At 50.4% G+C, this 25472-nt stretch overlaps 1 protein-coding gene and 1 pseudogene across 10 annotated transcripts in view; both read right to left on the bottom strand.

Moving 5' to 3' along the window:
* The window catches only part of SLC2A4RG (SLC2A4 regulator), a 37965-nt gene extending 13475 nt beyond the window's left edge, over positions 1 to 24490 (bottom strand). For 6 of the 10 annotated variants that reach the window (XM_026652679.2, XM_029911774.1, XM_029911772.1 and 3 more), the window contains exons 1-2: positions 22630 to 22810; positions 22003 to 22223 (exon numbers count right to left, since the gene is read on the bottom strand). In XM_026652679.2, the coding sequence (XP_026508464.1) occupies positions 22003 to 22223; positions 22630 to 22665 (257 nt within the window). In that variant the 5' untranslated portion in view covers positions 22666 to 22810. Of the gene's footprint in view, positions 1 to 22002; positions 22224 to 22445; positions 22537 to 22629; positions 22811 to 22952; positions 23041 to 23196 lie in introns of those variants that run through there. The other 4 variants (XM_024207933.3, XM_024207936.3, XM_024207937.3 and 1 more) reach the window with 4 other exon arrangements.
* LOC112112164 lies at positions 17628 to 17746 on the bottom strand (annotated as a pseudogene).
* Positions 24491 to 25472: the final 982 nt, after the last annotated feature.

Below are 25472 nucleotides of genomic sequence, written 5' to 3'. Positions count from 1 at the left end.
CAACTCCAAGAGCGAGAGCATTTCCCCAGCACCCTGGTGCCTAACCCAATTAAACCAAATTTTCACAGCCCTCCACTAGCACCAGAAGCCACTTCTGCTCCTGATTCATGCACGCGGCTTGCACCAGAGCATCGCCGTCCTAGCATACAAACAGGGCCTAGAGGCTGAGTTAAGGTGAGCAGGGACCACCCCCTCATCGAGGCTGACCCCTGCCCATCACTGTACTGAGCCCAATAGCCAGGATTACACTAGAGTGTAACATCCCCCCAGAAACAAACTATCATGTGCCACCAGCGGGACGGAGGTACACCAATGGCCCAGGCCCTGCAACGGCAGGGAATGGATTTGGTCAGACGCTTGCCCAGATGGTCTGGGTGTATCTCTGGGGACTGCCTCGGAGACAAAGCCGCCAGAATTGTGATGTCCCACCTGTTGGATCCCTGTGACCATCTGCTAAGCTTTGATACCCTTGGCATTCAGATAGTATCTGCCTGGCTAGCCATTGCCTTCCCTGTGCCACGGGTTAACATGGCCTGGACAGGCACGGCGTTCTTGTCTCCCCGCGAGACCTGCGTCATTCCGCTACTCCACCTCTGTTAGCATCTCCAGCGGACTCGGGCACCTGCTGCCAGCAAGAGCGTAGATGGGGAGCACAAAATCCACTGAACCACAGCGTTTCAACCCAACACTTCCAGAGCCGCTACCGGCCTCCAGCTGGTCTGGGATTTAGAGTCACAGTGCAGAAAGGGGGGCGCTGGCGTGCAAGAGGCACCGACACTCAATTAGCATTCTAGGCTTCACCAAGCCCACCACCTCCCTCAACCCCGAGCACAAATATAAACATTCAACGCTGGCTGCTGCACGGCCCCGACTATTGGGTAACCCACAGGGCACAGACAAACCCAGCAGCGTCCCACCTCCCTCCCCCAGCGCCGGCATCAGCTCTGGCTTCTGGCGGTGAAGCAGAGCTCGGCTTTCCCAGCCAAAGAGACGGCCTCGATTGTGCAATCACCACGTTGGCCTTACGTTTGCACACCTGCCCTTCCTCAGCCTGCAACTGGCCCCAGAGCCAGTGTTTGGCCATTTGACTTTGTGCAGCGAGTGACACCGCTTTGCCCTCCTACTGCAGGACGTCGGAGGGGTACGTTGGAGCCTGGCACAGGGCAAGGGGCATTCTGCCTGACACACAAAGTCAAAGTCACCACTCTCCAGCCCCTTCCCACCAGGCACACACCCCTCCTCCCCTTGCACCAATGACCGCCAGGAGTTTAAATGAACATGGTGGTCAATGAATCATTCCCCTAGGCAGGGGACTGCTTTACTGGGGGGGAGGGAGGAGGCTGTGGTGATTGGATGGCACAGTGCCAGGCCAGCCAATTGTGGCAGCAAAAACAACAAGAGAGCTGGGCAGCTTCTCCTAAAGAGTCACTTTAAAATGGTTTCTTCCTGTCTTTAAATAAACTAGGGGGAGAGGGGGAGCAGGGGGAAGAGGAGGAATGAAGAGCCAGCAAGACAAACGGAAAAAAAACAAAAATCTTTTACTGTGCGTCAGGCCAAGACAAGAACTCAAGAAGCCCTTCGCTCAGGGGCCCGAATCTGCCTTGCTGGATTCATTGGGAAGCACGATCACAAAGCTGAACTGAATCCACCGCACGGCCATACGGCTGGAGTGCAGGACAGGACAGGACAGAACAGACCCGAGGGGGCGTAAGGGAAGAGACTTGGAGAGCCGGAGCCTCCAAGGTTTGTTATTTTCTATTTTCTCTGGTGAATACAGAGCTCCTGAGATGCCCCAGAGCCCTACAAGCTGCAGCCCCGTCTACACGAGGCTTCCCCCCGTCCCCCGTCATGCATGATCCCTGCACGCTGCGGCTTCATAGAGCAGCTGTGCCTGTTTGAGACACTTGGCCTCACTGCAGCCCTGCCAGCGCGCCCGCCAGCCAAGTGGCGCTCATTTGCAGTGACAGTCGCACGCTGGTCCCGCTGGCACTCAGAACCAGGGCTGCCGACAGAGGGCAAGGCTTCCCCGGCAGCTCCTCCTCCCAGAGGCCACGAGCAGGCAGCCAAGGGTCCCCTCCCCTTCTCATTGCCCCCTGCAGCAAAGCACAGCGGGAACAGCTCGTGGGGCAGCTAGACTGCAGCAGCAGCGCACGCCACTCCTAGGAGGCGGCTGTGATGTTAGGGAGGCCAGGCCAGAGCAGGGGACAGAGACAGTCAGGGAAAGGAAGGACAGGGGAGATGGGCATGGCAAACTGGCTGATGGGGGCAGTGGGCTGGGGGAAGAGAGCAAAGCAAACAGCACAGGGATAGTCTTGGGGCTCCTGCACATGCCAGGACTCTCCCCAGCCCGACTCACAGCAGGGTGATGAACTGTGCAGCATTTTCTGCTCCTGGGTTAATATTTAGCAGGGTTGCTCCGGTTTCCCAATCCCCAACGTTTGCCAGACCGCTGCCAAGTGCGCACAGAGTTTCCAGCTGCCTGCCATCCTGTCCCTCCCACAGCACTGTGAGCTTCCCATCTCCAGGGCGTCATTGGGCTGGTGCTCTCCAGCCGGGAGCTGGACACACACGGATGGCACGGGCAGGCTAGGCCCTCGCAGGGAGAAAGGAGAGCACTGGGAAGATTTACAGCACTGCTCTCTGTTGTATTCACACACACCCATCTCAATCCCATTACCAAGCCCTGGTCCCAGCTGCGATCCGTCCATTGCAGGATCCCTCTCAGGAATCTAGGGGTTCTGGGTAGAGGCGGCCAGTGGATGCTGGAACAGCATGAAGACAATGCAGCTACCACTAATCCAAGTGTTCCTTGTGTGGGACACTGGTAGACTTTTCTGTTCTCTCGAGTGTTTTCACCCGCTGCCTGTTATCCTCGTCTGTAAGCATGGAGCATCCGTGCTGCTCTCCCCGGCAGGCCAACTGGGAATCTGATCTGGTTAATATACGACAAGAGCCAGCTCAAATCCATGCCATCAGGTTACGAGAAATGATCCAACCCAGCTCCCAGGATCATGGTAGCCTCTGTTCATGTGACCTGCTCACCCCACCCCACCCTCCACCGATGGGTTTCCACACGAGCAAGGCCCTGATACCAATGCCTGGAAAGCACCTTGGAACTCTTGGGTGGGGAGATTCTATTCAAACCTCCCTAGCGCCAAGAGCATCTTCTGTTAGTTCTAGCCCATCTCTTTCCACCATCACCTCAGCCAACAGCAAGGAGGATGGGAGAGGTCTGGGAAGAGATTTATGGCCGCTCTGGAACTCTGTTGGGGAAAACACAAGCATCACATCGAGAGTCCCAACAGCCAGCGCTCTGGGCTAACGTTTCCAGTGCCCCACATTCACCGAGCAGATGTGCAGGCCATTAGAGGGGAGAATCTGGCCAGGCAGAGCATCGTGTTGGAACAGGATTAATAGTTTAACCACAGAATTGTGCAATGCTACTGACTGGATTGGTGAGCAGTTGGATGGTGGTGCTGCAGCTGCAAGGAGCTTGGTGGGGGAGGGAAAAGTCTGCCTGATGGAGCTCCATCGCATATCTTTGGCTAAACGGAACAAGCCTAGGAAGATACCCCTCACTTGTGATTAGCTGTTTCGAGCCCAGCTCAGTTACTGGCTGGGGCAAGAGGGATACAGCTATATACAGAGTCTACTCAGAGGTCAATCGCACCTAGTCCAAAAATAAACTGGAGATCATTTTAATCAAATATACTAAACTAAAAGATATACAACAGCCAGTGGTTTCCTGGTAGGCATCTCAAGCTAAGCAGCATATGCCTGATGCAGTACTAAGAGGGGCAACCCACCTGCACACGCCGGAAGAAATAGTGTGCGTGACTCAGTAGGAGGCACTCTTCAATTATACTTGGTATTGCATCAAGGGAAGAAGGTGCTGTGGTGCTTGAGGGGAACCCTCTTTCCGCTGAGACTTAAACAACCAAGTCCTGAGCATCTGTGGCCAAATGAGATCCAAAGGACCCCTCTCCGCACCATGGACTGGCACCATTCCAACTCTAGCAATCACAATCCCCCTGCAGTGTCAACAGATTCAGCACCTGCCTTTACTATTTCTTAGTGATGCTGCGTGCTGTTGAACTGTTACTGTAGTTCACACCAGAGGTGGCTGCACTTCAGGGTGGGTAAGCCTTCTCTCTTCCCCCAAAGAACTCACAGTTCAGGGCACTCAGCCATTTCAGCATCCTGATCATTCAGACTCCCCCTTTCTCATGAGCCCTACCTTGCAAGTAATTTACTTATGACTAGGACTGTCTGAAGCCAGAAAAAGACTGAAAATTAAAGGCAGACACGGTCTTTGGTAAAAAATAAAAACAAAAACACCCTCTTCTGCACTGATGCGTTCACTGGCTGCACCCCAGAGATGGCTGCATTTCAACAGTCACGTCAGCATGTGAAGTGCTTTGGGGTGAAGTGGATTGGATACATGCACGGCCATGATTAAACAGTAACTAAGTCTGAAAAGTCCCTAGAATACCACTGCACGAATAATGCGTGTTTCTCATTAGCGCTAAGATTTCAGACAGTATAGGAGGAAGGGTGCAGCTCCGACAACCAGAGTACAAAACCCTGGAGGACAACTGGCTTTAGTTTATTTCTTGAAGCAATACCCCTTGAGTGAGAGGGTGCATGAAATTCTACTCTCAGCAGTAGAGCTGGTAGGTGTTCAGCCTAGAAAGAAAGAAAGAAAGAAGTGAGACAGTGGGGGAGGTTATGCAAAAGCAGATGCGAAGTCTTGAAGTTTAAAGGTGAGCTGCGTGGGGAGAGATTAGACTCATGCATCCAAGGAGTGCTAACAACATGGGGGGGGGGGGGGGGGGGAGAATTCCTTTTTTAAAAAAAAAAAAACCAACCAACCAAACAAAACATTTAAAATTCAGATCTTCAAGCCTGGAAGAGGGTTTGAGAAGAAGTAGATGTTTTAGTTCAACCACAAGTTGCTGGGCTCCATACAAGAATCAATGGGTGAAGTTCTCTGGCCCGTGTTACGCAGGTCAGTCTAGATCAGGTATGCCAAAAAGGGGGGGGGGGGGGGAAGAGAAGAGAAGATTTTGGTTTGAAACCAACAGTTGTCATATGTGCTGCAGTGCATCAGAAAGTACCTGAGCCGTAAAAATGCTCTCTTCCCTGTTTTCAGCCAGGAGGGGGTACAAACACTCTGGGACCAGGCTGCCACAATAATTTGATTTAGCAGTGTGCTATGCAATGTGGCTGCGCTGTCCGCTCAAGCAGGGCACAGCTGGCTACGGCTGGCACCAAGTCACACCGCTCCGACCACTGAAGCGAAACGGTGACGTTCTGTATCACGCCAACACAGTTCCTCTCATCCAAAGAGAGGCACGTTCATACAGGGTCCGTTCAGAGCGGCTGCAAAATCAGCAGGGCCAGGGAACCCTGAGATCAACAGGGCACCCTACAGGAAACTGCTGTGGAGCAGGAACTCCCTCTGCACTCGCCGGTCTGCGGAGACTGCGGCCTAGACCCTGCAAGGAGCATGGAGAGTTCCCTCTTGGCTTTGCAGGGAAATTGTAGGGGACAAGGGTGGCCAGTTGGGTCCACTAGATAAAAGCCTGGTTATGGGACGACGAGAGCCTCCTGGCTCTCTAACCGTGGAGCAGGCAGCTGGTTGCTATTTAGGCCTCCTCCCAGCAGGGGAAGCCACGGTTCAGTTTGCCAGGCATTGGAGTACCCAGGGTCTGGAACGGTTAAGGAGCAAGAAGCTGCCCGATGAAGCCCCCCACTTTCAGCGAAGATTCACCCACTTCCTTAACCCCCCCCCCCGCCCTGTTGTTACACACACCTTCTGCAGAACAGCACTTGTTTTCCCGTGTTTGTTCTGAAAACACCCAGCCTTTCTAGATGTAAGTTTTGTAAGAAAAGAAGCAAAGCGCCCTTTGGCTCATGTCCAGCGTGACTAGTTCAGATAAGAATGAGCAGCAACGGCAAAATTAAAAAAACAAAACAAAAACAAATTAACCAGTCAAGCCACGGAGCGTAGCGCAGCAGCATGCACCAACACATTAGGAGACATCACGACGTAGGTCAATTGTTTCTTGCAACCCGAGTAGCTCAAAAGAAATAAGCCGAGCGGTTTCATTCTGGTTTTTGATGCGTGGTCTAAAACCAGGATGTTTAAAAAGGATGCTATAATCTAACCTTTTAGGCTTCCTTAGGCATTTGTTTTACTATGGAGTCCAGAAATACTTAACTTATACATATTAAGGCTTAAAATAAATGGGCACAAAAAGGAGAAATTTGCATGCTTCAAACTTTTTTTTTTTTTTTTTTGAAGATAATGGTAAATGAATCAATAAAGGTTTGGAAATCGCTAGTCTAGATGATCACAGTAGCCCCTTTTCTGGCCCTAAAGTCTGTGAACCACTGTCATTCCAAGAAATTGGAACGCCCTTCTGCTCTCTACAGCTGGTCAGAGGAGTTAAACCCAGTCTACATTAGTAAAGTTTTCACCAGTGTAACATTCAACTTAGGTGCTTAGCCTAAAGACTCCATTTTTGTTTACAGCTATTAATAATCATGGGGGAGAAAGGATGTCTGTGTTAAAGATTCAACGTCCCAGGTTTCATGGAAAACCGAAGAGGCCATGGGCAAGACCATGAAGAAGTCCTCCAGCAGAGCCAGGAATGAGCAGATCTGACAATCCTCACGCTCACAATACACCCGTCATTAGCCATCACAGAAAGGCAAAAATCCAATCTCTAAAAACTCCTTTGCAGATCATCTCCATGAAGGGACCCTGCCATTTTGAAGCACGCATATGAAGCAAGCAGTCTCAACATCCCCACAGATCAGCAAGTGGGGAAAAAATTTTAAAAAAGGTCAACTTTTCACTAGTTATGCTGTTTCCCCCGCCCCGATCCCTCCTGCAATTCTTTCAACGCCAACAATGACGACAAGTTTTGGTTATAGCCAGTTTCTCGATCAGGCACTGGGTGCCGCAGTGTTTGGGTTGCAAACAGCACAGCGGAACAGTTATTTGTTTAAAAAACAACTCCTCCTCACCCCCCTGCTGGACTAAAACGATACGTCTACATGAAGCTCCACGCCGAGGGGGCCGGGTGGCAGTTGGTGACTAGATCTGTATTTGGGGCCAAATTGAATTATTGGCCTTCTCGGAAACGCTGCTGCACTTGTTCTGGCTGGAGAGGGAGGGAAGCAACAAGCTTTATTCACACAAACCGCAAGGCCCCCAGCAGCCTTGCTGGTTATCAGAGAACATACAGTGCAGCGGGCTTGAGGGTGTTTTTTTTTTTTTTTTTAAATATAAACAAACAATTGCACTTAAGGCAGGCCTCTCCCTCTCAAACACATGGCCAATCGCCGTCTCCATGGTGACAGAAGAGCCAATGGGAAGGCAGTTGCCAACTGGTTTGGCAGCTTAGTGCCAGGGGGCCCGCCCCCCGGTCCAGCCCCTTGCTAGCCACCCCCCACCCCGGACTCCTCCTCCTCTTCCTGTGGCTGCTCGTGGCCCAGAGGTCGTGGAGCCAGAATTAGTCAACTCAGCAGCTGCAGCTCCAGCCCAGGGAGAGTGCACGAGAGAACATGGCCCGAGAGCCAGAGCAGGAACAAAGCCCCAGCAACGCCCGGGAGGGAACCAGTCGGCAGGCTCAGCCTAGGGAGAACCAGCCTGCTTGGGCTACTCCAGCCGGCAAGCCAGGGCTGGAGTCGCTGTGGATCTCTGCCCTGGCAAGGCCGCTCCTGGGCTCCTCACCCCACTGAGGGCCAGATGTGCTCTCTCCCCCATCCCTCCCACGGCTCTCGCCCCCAGCACTGCTCTGTACGGCCCTCCCCATCGTCTCAGGGCATCTCCGTCAGACTGGCCCAGCAGAGGATGAGTAGGAGGTGGAGACAGATGGGGTAGGAGGAGAGATTTAACTCATCCCCACTCCAAACCCCTCTCTGAGACAGGAAGGAGCAACCCCAGGGCTAAGCTATGTCGTGATCAGTAGGGCTGCATCGGAAGCATTGAAGTCCCAGTGAAGAGAGCCAGCCTACTTCTCACAGCAGCAAAAATCCACTTCTTCGCCAGGAGCCACACACTTGGGCATGGCAGCGCTTCCAGCAAATCAGCACCAAAAATATATATCACAGCTCCTTTGCTAACGGCACAACAGTACAGCCTGAGAGGAAGTGCAGTCTAATAGATAGAGCACGGGACTGAGGGTCAGGAGACTGGGTTCTATTCCTGCCACTGACCTGCTGTACGGCCTTGGGCAAGTCACTTTGCTCCCCATTTCCCCCTCTCAGCCTTGTTTACTAGGTGTTTGTACAGTGCCTAGCACAACAGAGCCCCGATCTCAGTGGGGGCCACTAGCGCAATAAAAACCTCTCGGCCAACAAATGGATCATTTCCATCAGTCTCCCCACATAAGGTTGGATCAGTTTAACTGAAGACGTGATGTTAAATTGATTTAGTTCAAGACAGTGCGGGAACCTCCCCTACCCCACCTCTTCCCCCTGAGGCCTCACCCCTGCCCACTCCGCTTTTCCCCCTCTCCCCCCATCGCTCACTGATTTTTCCCCTCCCATCCCCCCGGGTCAGGAGGGACTCTCCTGCGGAGCCAGGGCTGGGAGCTGCAGCCGCCTGTCCCAGGTAGGAGGTAGCCCCGGCTGAGTAGGAGCTGGTGTGGGTGATGGCCCAGCGCCTTCCCGCCTCCAGTGACCGGACAGTCAGGTCCCCTTTTCGATCGGACTGTCCGGTCAAAAACCAGGCACCTGGCCACCCTAACAGGTGCACGGTAGTGTTTACTTCTTTGCGAACAAGCTCACCACTGATGGCAGTAATGGAAATAGGACTTGTTAGTTCATGTGAGCGCCCTCTGCTGGCTGGATTCCGCTTCTGAAGAAGGGGGGGGGGGAGCCAGTGGCTACTAGACTGCTCAGATTGTTTGGGGACCCCCCCACCAACCAAAAATATTTAGAGGGAACAGAGCAATTGATTTAAAAGGAAATATTAAGCATGCAGGGGCCATTCCCCAGCTGCATGTAGTAGATCAGCGCCATGGTCACATGTCAGGTTTAAAGTCCTAAGGAGCATTTCTTTAGGAGTGCAGGCTTAAAACGGTAACGTTTAGGCAGCTCAGACCCAAGGCTGCCTATGCCTCCAGCTAGGACGGGATGTGGTAAACAATGGATTTGATACCAGGAAAGACAGGAGACTACTCAGGGTGGCAGTTGAGCGAGGACCTAGAGAGTAAGATGCTGCACGTGGGGAGGCTCAGGTTCCAGCAATGAAGTGTGCGGAGGGTTTGTGGAAACATGGCACGGCTGATGAGATCCACCAGTCTGGGAGGGAGGACGCTTTCTAGTTCAAGGACAGCCCTTACTGTAGTAAGGACCAGCAGATGGACCAGCTTTGAACAGAGCTCAGAATGGGGCCTCAAGACCGCTCCCCCCAGAGAGTCAGGGACAAAGCCCTCCAGCCGCTGTGCCTTCCAGGGATCAGGAGGACCAGGTATTCCTTTTCCGGACACAACTGGTGGTGGGAAACGCGATGAGCGGATCCACCCTGCAGCAGGCGAGGCGCTCAGGCTCTCCCCGTGGGCTGGGCTGAAGTCATGACGGCCCCAGAAGGCAGATGCCAAGCTGAACTACAGCTACCGCCTCATCAGTGCTTGTGTGTGTCCAGTGAGCTTCCCACCCACCCTCAGCCCCATCCCTGCTCCAATGGCCTGGAAAACCCCAACTGGAAGAAAACAACAGCCAAGACCAAGCGCTCCCAAGGAGAGAATCTTTTACAAAGCAATAAATCAGGACTAGGACAGCAGGAAAGGGGGCCACAGCATGAAATAACAGCCCTGGAAACCTAACAGCCTCCCTGCCCTCTGCTCCCACCTGACTCGTGCACACCCACCCACCGAGCACCCTATTACCCACCAGCCTACCTTCCCACTTCAGAAGCGCACAACAGTGATCATAGGCAAGGGCAGGCCACAGAAGAGCCTCTGCACCTAGAGCAGCTCCAAGCAGAAAGGAGATACAGAGGAGAGGGGAAGCCCCAAAGGCAGAGCCCTGACGAGACTGACGTGGTGTCATACAAAACAAATCAAACGAATCAGCCTCGTGACTTCCTCTGAGACGCAGCCGCTTTGCAAGCTGCCGGGACACGCTCACCACCAAGGTAGAACAGTGACAACAGCTGGTGTAATCATAGCCTAGGCAAATGGCTCAGCCATCCCTCAACACCCACTCGAGGGAGCAAGGCGCTACCTGGATTAGACACAAGCCTTATTGAAGTCCATCATCCAACACCCCTTCCACATCTCACCTTTAGTACCCAAGCATCCAATCCTTAGCACCAGTATGAGTCAGTGCCTGGACTCCAGCAAACACCTAGCTCCTAAGAGACACTCCAAGGCATTTTGGGACATGTGGCCCCACATCCACCCTGATGACAAGGAGGGAGGAACAGCTGGGCAACTGGAAAGACACCCATGCTTCCGATACCCAGACAGCAAGGGGAGACCAGGCTGCCTGCCGATCCTAGAGCACCGGCAGTGGGAACGACAGAGGAGGGGCACTAAGGAAGAAGAGTGCAAAGAAAAAAAGGTATCCAAAGAGAACGAGGGAAGATAAAGCAAGACACCACAAAAATCCCGGCTAGGAAGCTATGCATCTATAAACAAAAACCGGCTTCATTTATTATAAACCCCACTGGGGAGCAATACAAACTGACAATCCATGCAAATGTCTGTAAATCTGTACAGATTCGACACGGCCTCAGGATTCTGGCAAGCTTCCTGCATGGAGTGCAAGGTTTGGGTCTCTCTGCTTTAGCTCTTCCGAATATACTTGGGAGTCACGCTCCCATGGATGCGGTGAAAGCACTTTTTAAATATCTAGCACTGGGCTCCAGTGATGAATCCTAGCTGTTAAGTAACAGTCCAGCACCTCTTTTACTTTCTTTCCAGGAGTAATAGGTGCAGAACGTCTTGGAACAGGGACTGCCACCACCCAGCTTCCAGAACTGGAAACGGATCAGGCCCTTTAGACAGCAGCAGCCGCAATGTTTACAGCTGGGGAAGAGTCTGGATTGGTCTAGATTCCAAGATGTGCAGCTGCAAATCCCAAGTGGCTAGAACATCCCACCTCTAGTCGCTGTGAAGGCTGCGGACAGCTTTCTACCACCACGTGTATTTGTATAAACAGAACAAAATCCTCCCTCTGCCCATCACACCCCAGATGCATATACCGCCTTGAGACGGGTCTGAGGAGCTCACCCATGCATGCAAGGGAGAGAACACACATGAGCCAAGTTCTGGGCCTGTGCAGCCTGCTCAGCTAAACAGCTGGGCTGGAAAAACACGGATGGACAGCATGCAAGGCCGGGAGGAGCCAAGTGGGCACAAGGCCAACCAAAGCTGTTTACTACTAGAGCGATTCCTTAACAGGCCCTCATTAGACTATTCTCCTTCTCCGCCCCCTCTGCACACTTCCCACAGACACAACATGGGATGATTAAGTTCAGAGACACCCAACGCACGCGGCCATTGTGCAAAAAGAGGACTGGCATGGTGTGTCCTACAGAGGCATGCGTGTGTGTGCATGCTGCATTCTAGGAACGCAGAGTGCCTGAGACGGGAAACAACCTCCTGCAAAAGGCTGGTAACAGCAGGAACCATTTTTCAATCGGCTCCCAAACCTCTGGCCTGGAAAAAAAAAAAACCCTCCCTTGTTTTCCAGGAAGGAAACACACAGCACATGTGCCAAACTCCACTGCCTTCTCCCCCGCAACACTCAAAGCTCCTCCCAGCAACAGGCACCAGAACTGCAACCAAACTAGCACTTTCATCGTAGCGTGGTGGAGAAGGAAAGGTTGGGGTCCCTGCCCTGGAGTTCTGCTAGGTGGTGTTAGTCAGAGAGCACGGTGGGGAGGGCAGGGGGAACCCTGACCTCAATCCCTGTTGGGGAAAAACTGAAGCAAGGGAGTATGATGCCCCCCCCCATGATGGAAACAGGAGAGGAGAGGAAAAAATTCTAGGCATGTGATAGAAGAGAACAGGAGCAAAGAGTGAGCAAGTTCTCCAGGAGAAACAGCAGCTACTGGAGGGATGCTACCATGGTTGTATCCAATCACTCGAACCCCTCACCTTGGGCTACCACAAGGACACTGAGCTGGGAACCACCTTCTCTATGGCAGCCTCTGCACTTGCTGTGCCGGCATCCAGAATGGCCTGGGGCCCGGCCAAACACGTGTTATAGTTTTAGGAGTTGGATGAAATAGGTCTCAATTGGCCAGGAGTCAGCACGCAGGCTGCCAGCCTCGATGCAATAACCCAGCCTCCCTCCACAAGCATCTCTCCCTCTTCAACCTTCCCTGCTGCAAGACGCCTCCTCAAGCCCATCATCTTCTGGACAAAGAACTGGAAGGAGGGGGCGTGGAGTCTGATCCCATAACTAGACAGAGGAATATTGCTCTGCAGAGGCGATACGAGCTAAATCTCTGCCTATCCCCACCCACACTGCCCTCCCACCTAGGACAACCCCAGCCCTTGCACATCTGGTGGTGAAAGGACACCTTCCTCAGGTAGCAGCATCCATGCGTGTGTTCCTGGGCTGCAAGAAATGGGGGCTTACATAAATGCCCTGAACATAGATCTGCTGAATATTTGGCATCTACCCCCGATAGGGGGAAAAAGGGCTTTCTGAAGTGAACAGAAAGATTCCTGTGGGTAAGTCTTGCATGTGTATCTAGGAGGAATAAGATCAGCCAGATACATCCCTTTCCAGTAGACAGAGGAGACATCTGTGGCCGAGGCATTTGTGGAGCAGAGAATTGTAAGCCAAGGAGGAGCAGATCCAGGTATTCAGATGAATTGGAATCAAGTTAGTCTGGACCATCAGAAATCACTGCTTCCCACCCAAGCTGGTTGTGATCCAACTCTCCTCACACTTGGCACATCACGCATACTATTAGCTGCTCTACATAAAAGCTGATGCTGTAATATTCCCTCTTGCAAGGTGGAATTTACTGTCCTGCCCATTTTAGGGTGGGGATGGAGATCTCGGTTCTGTTCTGTTCAGACCTCACACCAGGCTCATCACTGTAGTATCTGAGCACTTGTCATATGCAATAGCTGACTGCCCTGTCCCTTGATGGAAGGTTCATAGTATCGGTCGCTGGGACACTCCTCTATTCCTCAAAGGATGGGCCCTGGGTGCTCCCAGCCTGCCTGTAAGAGGTCACAGCTCCCCTCTCAAACAATGGTGTGGGGGGAGGGGGGGGGGGGGGGAGAAGAGGATAATTTTCTTTATCACCAAATTGCTTTGCACACACTCCGTACTCCCCGTTTGTTTGGAGAGTATCTGACCATCGGAGGGCACTTTCTGGAAGCCAGAACATGCCGCCATGAAGCCTTCTCTCTACCAGGCTTCTGCTAACTCAGAATATCCACGCTATTGTCCATTGGAGGCTGCCCCTCCTTCCTTACCTCACCGTGTTGGGACGCTGAACATGGCTATTTCAGTACCCAAGGTATGTGAAATCAGCCACTGTTCCCAGAACCCCAAAGTGACTTGGCACAGGCACAGGGCAGAGTAGCAGCATGAAGTCTTGACTAACACTGTGTATTCCATTCACATAAGGAACAGGAAACAGCCAGCAGCAGTTTCTGTTCAGCACAAAAATCCAGGCCAGGATTTCTCCATTGCAGCCTATTCCAGGTGATGAGTGTTTTCATGCCCTTAACCCTGTAGTAGAGCCACACAGATAGCATGCTTCAGCAGACAGCTAGTTCCCTTGCAATGAGTGGGGGGGGGGGGGGGGGGGGGGGGGGAGAGAGACAACCCCCCCCCCCCTCAATTGGAACAGACTTGAGGAAAAAGGGAGATGAATTGGATTTTCCACACCTAACTGGGACAGGTCCCATTACAACCTGACAGCATCAAGCCCGCTATTATCCAAACTCCTGGCAAGGGTGCCAAACCCTTCTTTAAAGGGTCAACTAAATAAAACTCTGAAAGCCAAGACCCGGCAGCCCATGACAAGCAGCTGTTGCCAAAAAGAGTCTCCCCCGCCACCACCACCATCATTTCTGGATTGGTGTCAGAACTTGTAACATGCTACTAGACAGCTCCAGAGACCATTCCCCCTCCCTCCCACCCCCACCCCCCAGAGTGTGATTGGCCTCAGTTGGGCCATGCTATGGATACTGATCCAGTTACAGAATAGGGCTCCTCCCTTCTCTCTACCCACTGCCGAGTGCTTCTTCCAAACACTCCCCCCTAGCAACAGCATTCCACACTGGAGCTACCTAGGCAGCTCCTGGAAGTGGTCTCCGCACCCAGTGCCTGATCCCAAGAGGTGGCCATGAGCACATCCAATTCCCACGGAGGTTAGTGCACTTCCAGAGCACCTGTGATCTGAGCTGTAAGGTCAGACCTGGACCTTGCTGTGCTCAGAAGTGTGGCGAGTTACAGCAGAAATCCAGGCTAAGGTGGGGGGGGGGGGGGGGGGGGGGGGGAGAAAAGGAGGAGAAGAAATCAGGGCAGTATTTTAGGACATGCTTTAGTGCACCGGCACTCTCTTTTGGAATCTAACCAGGCTCTCCCTGCCTGCTCTGCATCACCTGTAGAAGGAACCTCCCCTTTGATTCCTTTGTCTGGGCAAGGAGACAAACCCTGTTTGCCTACAGCTCCGAGAGGTAGAGACAGGCCCATGTCTGGGAACTGCACGGCTTGGAAGCGACTGGAGAGCTCGGCCCAGTATAAGGGAAGACAAGACTAAGAGTGGAAGGGAGGAGAGATGGCGGGAGGCCAGCAACAGCGGAGGCCTTTGCAGTCATCCCTCAAAGAGCAATCAGCCCTGAGTGAGTCCCTCGCTGCCTGCTGTAGCAGAGTGAGCTGCATCCTCCTTGTGCTAGCTGCCCAGTGCAAAACTGAACTTCACAAAAGGCAAAGTTATGAGGACAGCTGGGAAGGGGAAGGACACATGGAACAAACTGACTCTGCAAGGTGCTGATGAGGAGTATTTCCAATAGACGGGCTCATAACTTCCCAGTCACCCCAGGAGACAATGACTAAGAAGAGAGCTTGGAAAGCACCCACGTGACCAACACTTCCACATTTCCTATGAGATGGCCTGGGTACGTTTACCCCTGCATTACCTCGGTGGCACCCTCATACTGCCGGGCCCTTTGTCCCCAGCTAGCGGCTCGGCTGCCTAGAAGAGCATGCAACTGCATCCGAGCTAATGGACCTGGGTTTTTTAGCATAAGCAACAGATGCTCCTGTTTTTAGATGCAGAGGGAAGGAGTTCAATCCCCAAACAAGACCCATCCAGGGCTGTCATACAGGAAAACTGAAGTATTCATCCAAAATGATGGAGCTCTACAGCATTACAAAATACTGGTTAGTCCCAGGTGGTGGGAGGGCTGCCCCCTCTTATTACATTGCACACGCATCACAATTATTACTTATGTGCACCAACACCCCCACTGCTAGTTGCTTTTAATTATAAGGAAAGGTAACGAGAGGACAACGTGCCCTTCCACATGCTACGTTTTACCAAGGATGCCACCAGATTAGGCATCTCCCTTCGCACCCCGAACAGTAGATGCCTATTCACGAGGAGGCTGGAACTATGATCTTATTAATAACTCAGCTGGAAGCAGGCCTCCTTAGTGGTGAATTCTGTGAGCAAGGCAGAACCTACCTCACCCATTAAAAAATGTTGCCTGATTCATAAATTTAAAGTTTAGAGATAGTCAAAAATCTTTTGGAGCTCCCCATCTGCAGTCAGTTCTGTAAGCACAGCAAGAACTGGTCTCCCCATGTGTGTTTGCACAGGCCTCTGGGGCACCATGTCAAGGAATCCAGAAAGAGAGACATGCAAACTTCAAAAAAAACCCAAAAAGCTTATTTTAATGAACACCTCTCCAAAACTCATCCCCTTAGCAATATGGCCTCACTGCTGCTCCCTTTGGTAAATGCCCTACTGCTCACCCCCTGCGCCTAAGGGATGCCCACAGAGGTAAACCTCTATTTCAATTCAACAAGACAGATGGATTCACAGCCACCTCAGAAAGAATTAACACCATCCCCAAGTCAGCCTGCTTGATGACAGACAAAGGGGACCAGGAAGCGGAATGAGGGAAGTGGACTGGACTGAAGAACTCAAGGATCTGAATGTACAGGAGGCTTGAAGTTAGTTTCTGCAACTTTGACTTAAAGCATCTGAAGCCTACATTCCCCAAGCAAGGGGGGGGGGGAGGGGGCGGAGAAATGTGTAGAGAAGGGTTGCAGACCAAACTGGATGAACAAGCATCTCAAAACAGGTTAAGAGACAGCGGAGAGCCTACACAGAGTGGAAGATGGGATGGATCAGCAAGGAAAGCTACCTCTGGGAGGTCAGAAAGAGTAGGGAAAAGTAAGAACTGCCAACAGCCAAGCAGAGCTGGACCTTGCAAAGGAAATTAAAACCAATAGGAACATGTTATTTAGCCATATAAATAAAAAGAAAACAAGGAAAGAAGCAAGACTGCTAAACACTGAGTAGGGGGTGAAGATTAAAGATAATCTAGGCGTGGCCCTACACCTAAGTGAATATTTTGCTTGAGTTTTTTGGGTTTTTTTTTTAAAAAAAGAGTAATTAGGAGCTTGGAGGCAGTGACCGGGGGGCTACGGGGAACATGGATATGGAAGAAGAAATTACCACATTCAAGGTGGAAGCCAAACTCAAACAGTTTAATGGCACCAAATCAGGGGCATGGATAATCTCCATCCAAGAATATGAAAGGAAATAGCATATGAAATTGCAAGCCCAATAAGCAAGGATTTGTAATGAATCCGTAAATTCAGGGAATTAGACTCTGACTGGAGAATCTTAGATATAGGTACTATATTTGCTAACGAAAAGAAGTGATACGGGAAACTACAGGCCTGTTAGTTTTACCTCAATTGTATGCAGGGTTCTAGAACAAATTTGAAAAGTAGTACAGGACAGAGGTAAATGGGATAAAATACATTGTTTTACAAAAGGCAGATCATACCAGATCAACCTGACTCTTTCTTTGAGAAGATAACCAATTTTCTATACAAAGGAAATGCAGTAAATCTAATCTACCTGAATTTCAGTAAAGCATTTGATACAGTTCTGCATTGGAAATTATTAGTTAAATTGCAGAAGTTAGGGATTAATAGGAGAACTGAAAGGTGGTGACGGAATTGGTTAAAGAGAAGAGTACAGCGGGTCATACTGAAAGGTGAATTATCAGGCTGGAGGGAGGTTACCAGTGGAGTTCCTCAAGAATAAGTCTTGGGACCAATCTTATTTAACATTTTCATTAATGACCTTGGGAGCGTGCTAATATCATCTGTGGACGATGAAGGTGGGAGGTCTTACCAATATGGAGGAGGACCAGAATATACCAGATTTAGATGACCTTGAAAACTGGAGCAATAGAAATGGGATGAAATTTAATAGTGCAAAGTCATGCACTTAGGGACTAACAACAAGAATTTTTGCTCTAAGCGGAGGACCTACCCAGTTGGAAGCAACAGAGGAGAAAGATCTGGGGGTATTAGTTGAGCAGATGACGATGAGCTGCCAAAGTAACGTGGCCATGAAAAAGGCTAATTTCCCCTCTCCCCCCCCCCAGGGGAGAGCGCGAACGCAGTCCCCCACTACCACAAATTATGCAGTCAAGTTTCCCGCATTTGGGGAAATCGCAGGGGTCAAGGCTAATGCAATCCTAGGATACATCAGGTGAGGTATTTTCAGTAGAGATAGGGAAGTGTTATTACCATTATACAAGGCACTAGTGAGACCTCATCTGGAATACTGTGTGCAATTCTGGTCTCCCATGTTTAAGAAAGATGAATTCAAACTGGAATGGTACAGAGAAGGGCTATTAGGATGATCAGAGGAATAGAGAACCTACAGTACAAGAGGAGACTCACGGAGCTTGGCTTGTACAGCCTAACAAAATGAAGGCTATGGGGAGATACAATTGCTCTCTATAAATACATCAGAGGAATAAACACCAGAAAGGGAGAGGCGTTATTTAAGTTAAGGGCCAATGTTGGCACAAAAAATGGATATAAACTGGCCAGCAATAAATTTAGGCTTGAAGTTAGATGAACATTGCTAGCCATCAGAGGAGTAAAGTTTTGGAACAGCCTTCCAAGGGGAGTGGGGGCAATAGACCTAAAACTAACTTGTTTTAAGACTGACCTTGATAAGTTTATGGAGGGGATGGAATGATGAGATTAGCTACAATGGCATACGGCTCATCCACAACTGTTATTAGCAAATATCTCCAACGGCTGAAAGTAGAACACTAGATGGGAAGGGCTGTTACCCTACGGAGAATTCTTCCCCAGTGTCTGATTGGTGGGTCTTGCCCACGTGCTCAGGGTTTAACTGACTGCCATGTTTGGGATCAGGAAGGAATTTTCCCCCAGATCATATTGGCAGAGATCCTGGGGGCTTTTAATCTTCCTCTGCAGCATGGGGCACAAGTCACTTACTGGTCTGAACTAGAGTAAATGGTGGATTCTCTGTAACTTCAGAGTCTTTAAATCAAGATTGGAGGACTTCAGTAACTCAACCAGACCTACTATTACGGGCCTACTATAGGAGTGGGTGGGTGAGGTTCTGTGACCTGCGCCATACAGGAGGTCAGACTAGATGATCATGAACAAATTGGAGAAAGTCCAGAAAAGAACAAAAATGATTAAAGGTCTAGAAAACATGACCTCTGAGGGAAGATTGAAAAAATTGAGTTTATTTAGTCTGGAGAAGAGAAGACTGAGGGGGGACAGGATAACAGTGTTGAGGTACATAAAAGGTTGTTACAAGGAGGAGGGAGATAAATAGTTCTTGTTAACCTCTGAGAACAGGTCAAGAAGCAATGGCCTTAAATTGCAGCACGGGCGGTTTAGGTTGGACATTAGGAAAAAGCTTCCTGTCAGGGTGGTTAAGCACTGGAATAACTTGCCTAGGGAGGTTGTGGAATCTCCATCACTGTAGATTTTTAAGAGCAGGTTAGACAAACACCTGTCAGGGATGGTCTAGATAATACTTAGTCCTGCCATGAGTGTGGGGGACTGGACTAGATATCCTCAAGGTCTCTTCCCATCCTACGATGATCCCTTCTGGTCTTAAAGTCTATGAGAAGGCCAGACCCCTCAAGAACAAGCCAACCGGAAAACAGACAAGCTATTTCGGCTGGTGTTAGACACCCGTCTGCTACAGATCTGACATCCCATCTTTAGGTTCAGCTCAAACAGAGCATTCACCCTCACAGAGGTGATGTGGAATGGGAAATGAGAGCCTGCCTCTAGTGATGGCCTCTATTCTGAACAGGACAGAAAAGCTTAGGCCAAGTACCCGAAAGGATTTTGTCTCGAGTACCTTGTTACATGCAGTTTCCTTGCCCTCACTTCATACCCTGGGGTGCAGGAATCTGAGTTTTCCCTTTCTTCCAACACCATCTGTGGTTTAAAAGTCTTCAGTCGCAGAGATTATGAGGCTAGAAGGGACCACTGTGATAATCTAGTCTAACCGCCTGTATAGCGTAATCTAATGTAACCGACTTCCCTCAATTAATTCCTGTTTGAACCAGAGCAGATCTTTTAGAAAAGCATCAGTCTTGATTTTAAAAATAGTAGAGAATCCAACATAACCCTTGGTGAGCTGTTCCAAGGATTAATTACTCTCACTGTTAAAAACGTATGCCTTATTTCCTGACTGAATCAGTCTAGCTTCAACTAACTGCCACTGGATCTTTTTAAACCTTTGTCTGCTAGACCGAAGAGCCCATTATCAATGTTTTGTTCCCCCATGAAGGTACTTACAGACTGTGATCAAGTCCCACCCTTAACCTTCTTTGTTAGGCAAAACAGATTAAGCTCTTGGAGTCTCATTGGGAAACATGCCTAATAATCCTCTGATCTTTCTTGTGGCTCTTCTTTGAACCTTCTCATATTTATCAACATCCTTCTTGAACTGGACACACCAGAACTGGACACAGCATTCTAGCAGTGGTTGTTCCAGATACAGAGGTAGCATAAGCTCTCTACTACCCGATATCCCCCTGTTTATACATCTAAGGATCTCACTAGCTCTTTTGGCCACGGCATTACACTGGGAGCTCATGTTGGACTGAGTTATCCAGACCTGAATCCTCCAAATTTCCCCACTCTGATAAGTCACAACTGCAGATTCCCTAGGCCAAAACAGCAACATCTGGTTTATTCGGTCCTCTCCACTAGGCGTCACTCTGCCTGCATCCACCTTACAGAACTAGTAGCAGATCCCTGCCCAAGGAGGGAAGCGGATTCCTCCCCTTCCATTGCCTTTTTAAACTCAGGCAGAGCACAAGGCGAACAGAGAGCCTCTATCCTGAAATCTAAGAAGATTATAAATACATGATTGCCTCACCATTTGGTTTATTTTTAGCCTGGTGTTTCCCCAGCACAGATGCTGTGTGGAGTTAAGTGGCATGTCAACATGCAGCATGTCTGACTCAGAGAGTCAAGCGCTGCTAGGAGCCCCATCACTAGCCCGCAAGCCCACATTAGGCTAACGCCTCCAGGCGACACAGTAGCTGCCTACGGATAGGACTGGGACAGAATGAGAAGGGACACTCTGCACTAGATCCATACCGATGCTTGAATGCAAGAATCCACAACTAGTGGATCGGTTTGTGCCAGCACCCACGCGCCCCGCCCTTCCCAAGCCAGTAGACACATCAGGCAAAATAATTACCTTTTCCCAAGGAATGACATCTGCCGTTTTGCTTAAATCAGGTCAGAAACATACTGGCTTCAGCCTCCTCTCCAGGCCTCACTCACGCCCATTTACACTCTCCCACCTCCTGCTGCACAAAATCCCTCCTGGACACAACTAGCACAAACCCTGGCACAAGACATTCCAATGCTGCTTTCTCCGGAGAAGCTGGTGTCCCCCACAGGGACACAGAATCCAGCAAGTCCAAGGGATTCCCATGGGAAAAACACGTCACCATGTGGCAGAGAGAGGGGCCATTCATGTCCACCAGTTTCATCACTACGGCAACTCTGTTTCAGGGACCACAGCGAGGCGGGCCATACAAGTACCCAAGACAGAGCGATTTAGCTAAGGAGGAACAGATATGGTTCTCTCCTGAACCTGCCAACCCCCAACACTTAGGCTGCCCCTGGTGCCCTCCCAGTGCTTGGATCCTGAGCTCCCCAATGCAGCACAATCCATCATCCCACACCATTCAACCAGCCAGGACTGATCATTAGGGATACGCCTTCCCATGGTTCAAACCTGTGCAAATAACACCCCCCCCCCCCCCAAAGAAAGGACCTGCCCTGCAGGTTCTCCTGTCCTCAGCCACAACATCCAATGCAGCAGGGTCTTGGCATCTCAGGTTCACCCTTGCAGGGGGAGAAAAAGCTATTTGTCAGTAGGATTTTTTAAATACACCCTCTCCTGGAAGATTTCCCCACTGCCCAAGCCAAGCCATGTGGGGCAGACACCCCAGCACTTTTAGCACAGGAGGAGGCAACAAGTGGGATCCAGCCAAGTTCCCTACCCAGGCAGCACAATCAGCCGGGGTGGGGAGAATATGTTGGTTTTGGTGCATCACACGAAGATGGAGGCTCTCGGTGACAGACTGTAGGATTAGAGCGAGACTCGGTCCCTCGTTGCTTGAGGCACAAGCAGCCCCTGGAGGTCAGGAGGGGAGAGCGCTCCCTGCAGGCTGGGCTGGGAATAGCACGAGGGGAAGGAGCAGCTCCCATCATGCTTCGCAACTCCTCTGGGAGGGAAGGCTGCTGTGATGCAGGGAAGAAACAGATGCTCCTCCACCCGCCAGGCCATCCCGCCCCCTAAAGCCCAAGGGATACACCTTGCCCAGCCCTACTCTGATAGGAGGCAGTAGGACTTGCACTTATCCCCTGCATGAGGCTGGGAGACACCAAGTTACTCACCTTCTCAACCCCCCACACCCCTCCCCACCCCAGCAGCAAAGCGCCTACCTCTGCCTGGGCACCGGGATGTAGGCCGAATGCAGAGGGGGGCGCTGCTCCAGCCCCACGCTGAGGAGTCGCAGCGCTGCCTCCTTGTTCGATCCCTCCAGCTGGCTGTGGGCCATGGCAGGCAGGCCCTGCCGCTCATCCACCTTCCTGCCATTCAGCACCAGAGTGTCCGTCAGGCCCCTCGGCTCAGCTTCTTCCAGCAGCGCCTTGCCATTACAGCTCTGCAAGACACGACAGAGGGACAGAGCTCTCGTCACGGGCGTCGGGGCGGGCAGCAGGGTTATAAGATTTAGGGGTCCAATGCAGTAGAACCCCAGTCATCCCAGGGACCCTGAACCAGCCCTAGCAAGCTTTGAAGCCTGCATCCAGAGTCACCCCTGAGCAAAGACTGCTCTGGTGCTCCTCTCCCGGGAGCCCCGGCAGGACGAGAACTTGAGTCAAACCTTGGAGGATGGATGCAGTTTCAAAACAGAGCACGTTAGGATTTAAAGAGAAGCCAGGTTAGTCTGCCAGTCAGGGACCCCACCGCAGGTTCTGCAGTAAACAAAGCCGCTTCATTAGCAACAGCCAGACCCCATTTTTCCCCTTTCTGAAAAGGCAACTGCTTCAAATAGCCCCTTCCCTCACCTGCAAACTCACCCCCTCCAAGAGACAGACACACATTTCACACACAGACACCCCATCCAAACTGAAGTGCAGAGGGGTGGGGGAGAAGTCTGCTCTCCTGCATATAACTAGAGGACTTTGGTCCCCAGGGCCACCAAGTCAATACTTCACTCCAGGGCTAGAATTATACCTTTGGCCTATAACATACAAAAAAAAAAAAAAAAAACACTACACCCCACAAGTGTTTTTTTTTTTTTTTTTTAAATATACACACACACACGCTGGATTACCAGCTGCATAACCCCCATCTGGAGAGGGACTTTGCTGGCTCTTTCATATCTCACCATGAGCCCTCCACGTCTGCAGAGAATCAGCCAGGTCTGGTTTCTGCAAACAGGGCAGCAGCAAGGCTCCCAGGCACCTTCAAGTTATCTTACACAAACACAGCAGGTGTGAATCAAGGCAGCTCAAGTCAGCCCTCCCGCTTGCGCTAAAACCGATGGCCAACGTCTGCAAACCCCTTTCATTTTTCTGTAGCAGTTCTCTGTAACAGGCCCCACCCCCTCCGCCCCATTGTGCGACACTTACTTATGCCAAGCAGCACTTCCACACAGGAGCAGTCCAACTGACTTCAATGGGACGGCTCCCACACGTTGCCCTGGGTAATGGTTGCAAAGTTAGGCCATAGCTAGACGAAGCAGACTCGCCACAGCTCTCAGCAAGAACACGCTCCTACAGGAGGGAGGGTTTGAAACCTATGGCTGAACTGCATCTGCACAGACTACTCCTCAGCGTCTTGACTACAAATCGCTAACCCCTCCAGAAAGGAAGCTACACAGAACAGAATGCATCTGCTTATTCCTCAGATATGGCCCTGAGAGCCAAGCTCACCCCACTCCTTACCCTACCAGAGTCGCTCAGAGGCTCTGTCTACACTAGGACAGTGGGACAGTTTTGAAGAGGACCGTTTACGTTCAGTTTCCACCCATCCTTTTTGCCTAGCCACTCAAGCTGGCAGCGTGGAGAGCAGGGGATGACTGTTAGGTACCCACTGAGGATTTGGGAGGGGTGGTTAGTGAGCAAGCAGTGCTCTGAGAATGCAAGCTGCCGATCATTAGTGTTCTCGAACTGCCAAGAACTGTCACTTCCCACTGACTGCAGTGCCACCTTCTGGAGAGGTCAGAGCTGATCAAGGCCCCTTCCAGCCACATGGAATCCAACTAAAGCCAGCTGTGCATGAGGTCTGCATCTCTGTTTGATAAGGCCAGACAGACAGAAAATGGGGTCCAGTTGTACAGAGAGACAGGTATGGTCAGTGATCCTTTTAAACAGGAACAGTGTCACAAATCACTGAAAGTAACTAGCTGCATTTCTAATATCCTCTTATTGATTCTACTCACTATTGATATTCTTGGTTTACTTGCACTATTGTAACACTAGTAATAATAGCAGCATATCTAGTCATGTTTGGTTTAAAACAAAAAAAAACTAGATTTCTGTCCTGACGCCTTCCACAGTGTCCCACTGCCATTTAATATCTACTTGCGTCCCCACCCCTGTAACGTGCACATTTCTGCCCAAACCATTCTGTTACAGGCCTTCTGAGACAAAAAACAGCATTTGCTCCCCTCTTCCTAAACAAATGTGCACAGGAATCAGGCAAATTTTAAACAGTGACTGTGGTGGGAATAAGGAGTTACCAATTTGAGAGGTCAAATGTATTAGGTACTATGCTTCAATAGCCATTGTGACTGGACCCGCCCTTTTTCAAAGACACCTGATGTCAAAAACTGCAGGGCTCCTATCACTAGTGTTGTTCAATATATTCATAAGCCACCTGGAAAAAGGTGTAAACAGTGGGGTGGCAAAGTTTGCAGATGAAACAAAATTACTGACTGCAAAAAGTTATAAAGGGATTTCACAAAACTGGGTCACTAGGCAAGAAAATGGCAGATCAAATTCAATGTAGACAGAAAAAGTAATGCACATTGGCAACAAGTAATATAGACCCCATCATTTTGTATGTATAGTTGGCATTACGTTTTTCCCCACTCAAGAAACAGGTCTTGGCGTCATTGTGGATAGTTCTCAGAAAATATCTAGTCAAAATGCAGCAGCAGTCAATGAAGCTAACAGAATGCTAGGAACCATTAGGAAAGATAGATAATAAAACAGAAAATATCAAAGCCACTATATAAATCCATGGTACGCCCACCCCTGGAATACTGCATGTAACTCTGGTTGCAGTATTCTCAAAAAAAAAAAGTATAATTGGAAAACATACAGAGAAGAGCAAGAAAAGTCATTAGGGGGTATGGAACAGCTGCCATACAAGGAAAGATTTAAAAGACTAGGACTATTCATCTTTAAAAAAGAGCCAACTAAGGGGGATAGGATAGAGGTATATAAAATCATAAATGGTGTAGAGAAAGTGAATAGCAAAGTGTGTTATGTGAAAGAGTAAATAAGAAACAGGGTTAATCCAATGAAATGAATAAGCAGCAGGTTTAAAAACAAACACAGCCAACCTGTGGAACTTGTTCCCAGGAGATGTTGTGAAGGCCAAAAATATAATTGGGTTCAAAAAAGAATGAGGTAAGTTCGTGGAGGATAGGTCCACCAGGGGGGCTATTAGCCAGGATGGTCAGGGATGCAACCCCATGCTCTGGGTGTCCCTAAGCCTGACGGCCAGAAGCTGGGGCTGTACAGGGGATGGAATACTCGATAATTGCCCTGTTCTGTTCATTCCCTCCGAAGCATCTGGCATCGGCCACTGTCGGAAGTCAGGATACTGGTTTAGATGGACCATTGGTCTGACCCAGTGTGGTCATTCTTACGCAACTCCTAAAATGAATCACCTGCTA

Source organism: Terrapene carolina, unplaced genomic scaffold, assembly GCF_002925995.2.
Source record: "Terrapene carolina triunguis isolate 2854851 unplaced genomic scaffold, T_m_triunguis-2.0 Scaffold130, whole genome shotgun sequence".
NCBI classification, from domain to species: Eukaryota; Metazoa; Chordata; order Testudines; family Emydidae; genus Terrapene; species Terrapene triunguis.
Note: the sequence above shows the minus strand (reverse complement) of the source record. Positions and strands in the feature narration are given on the sequence as shown.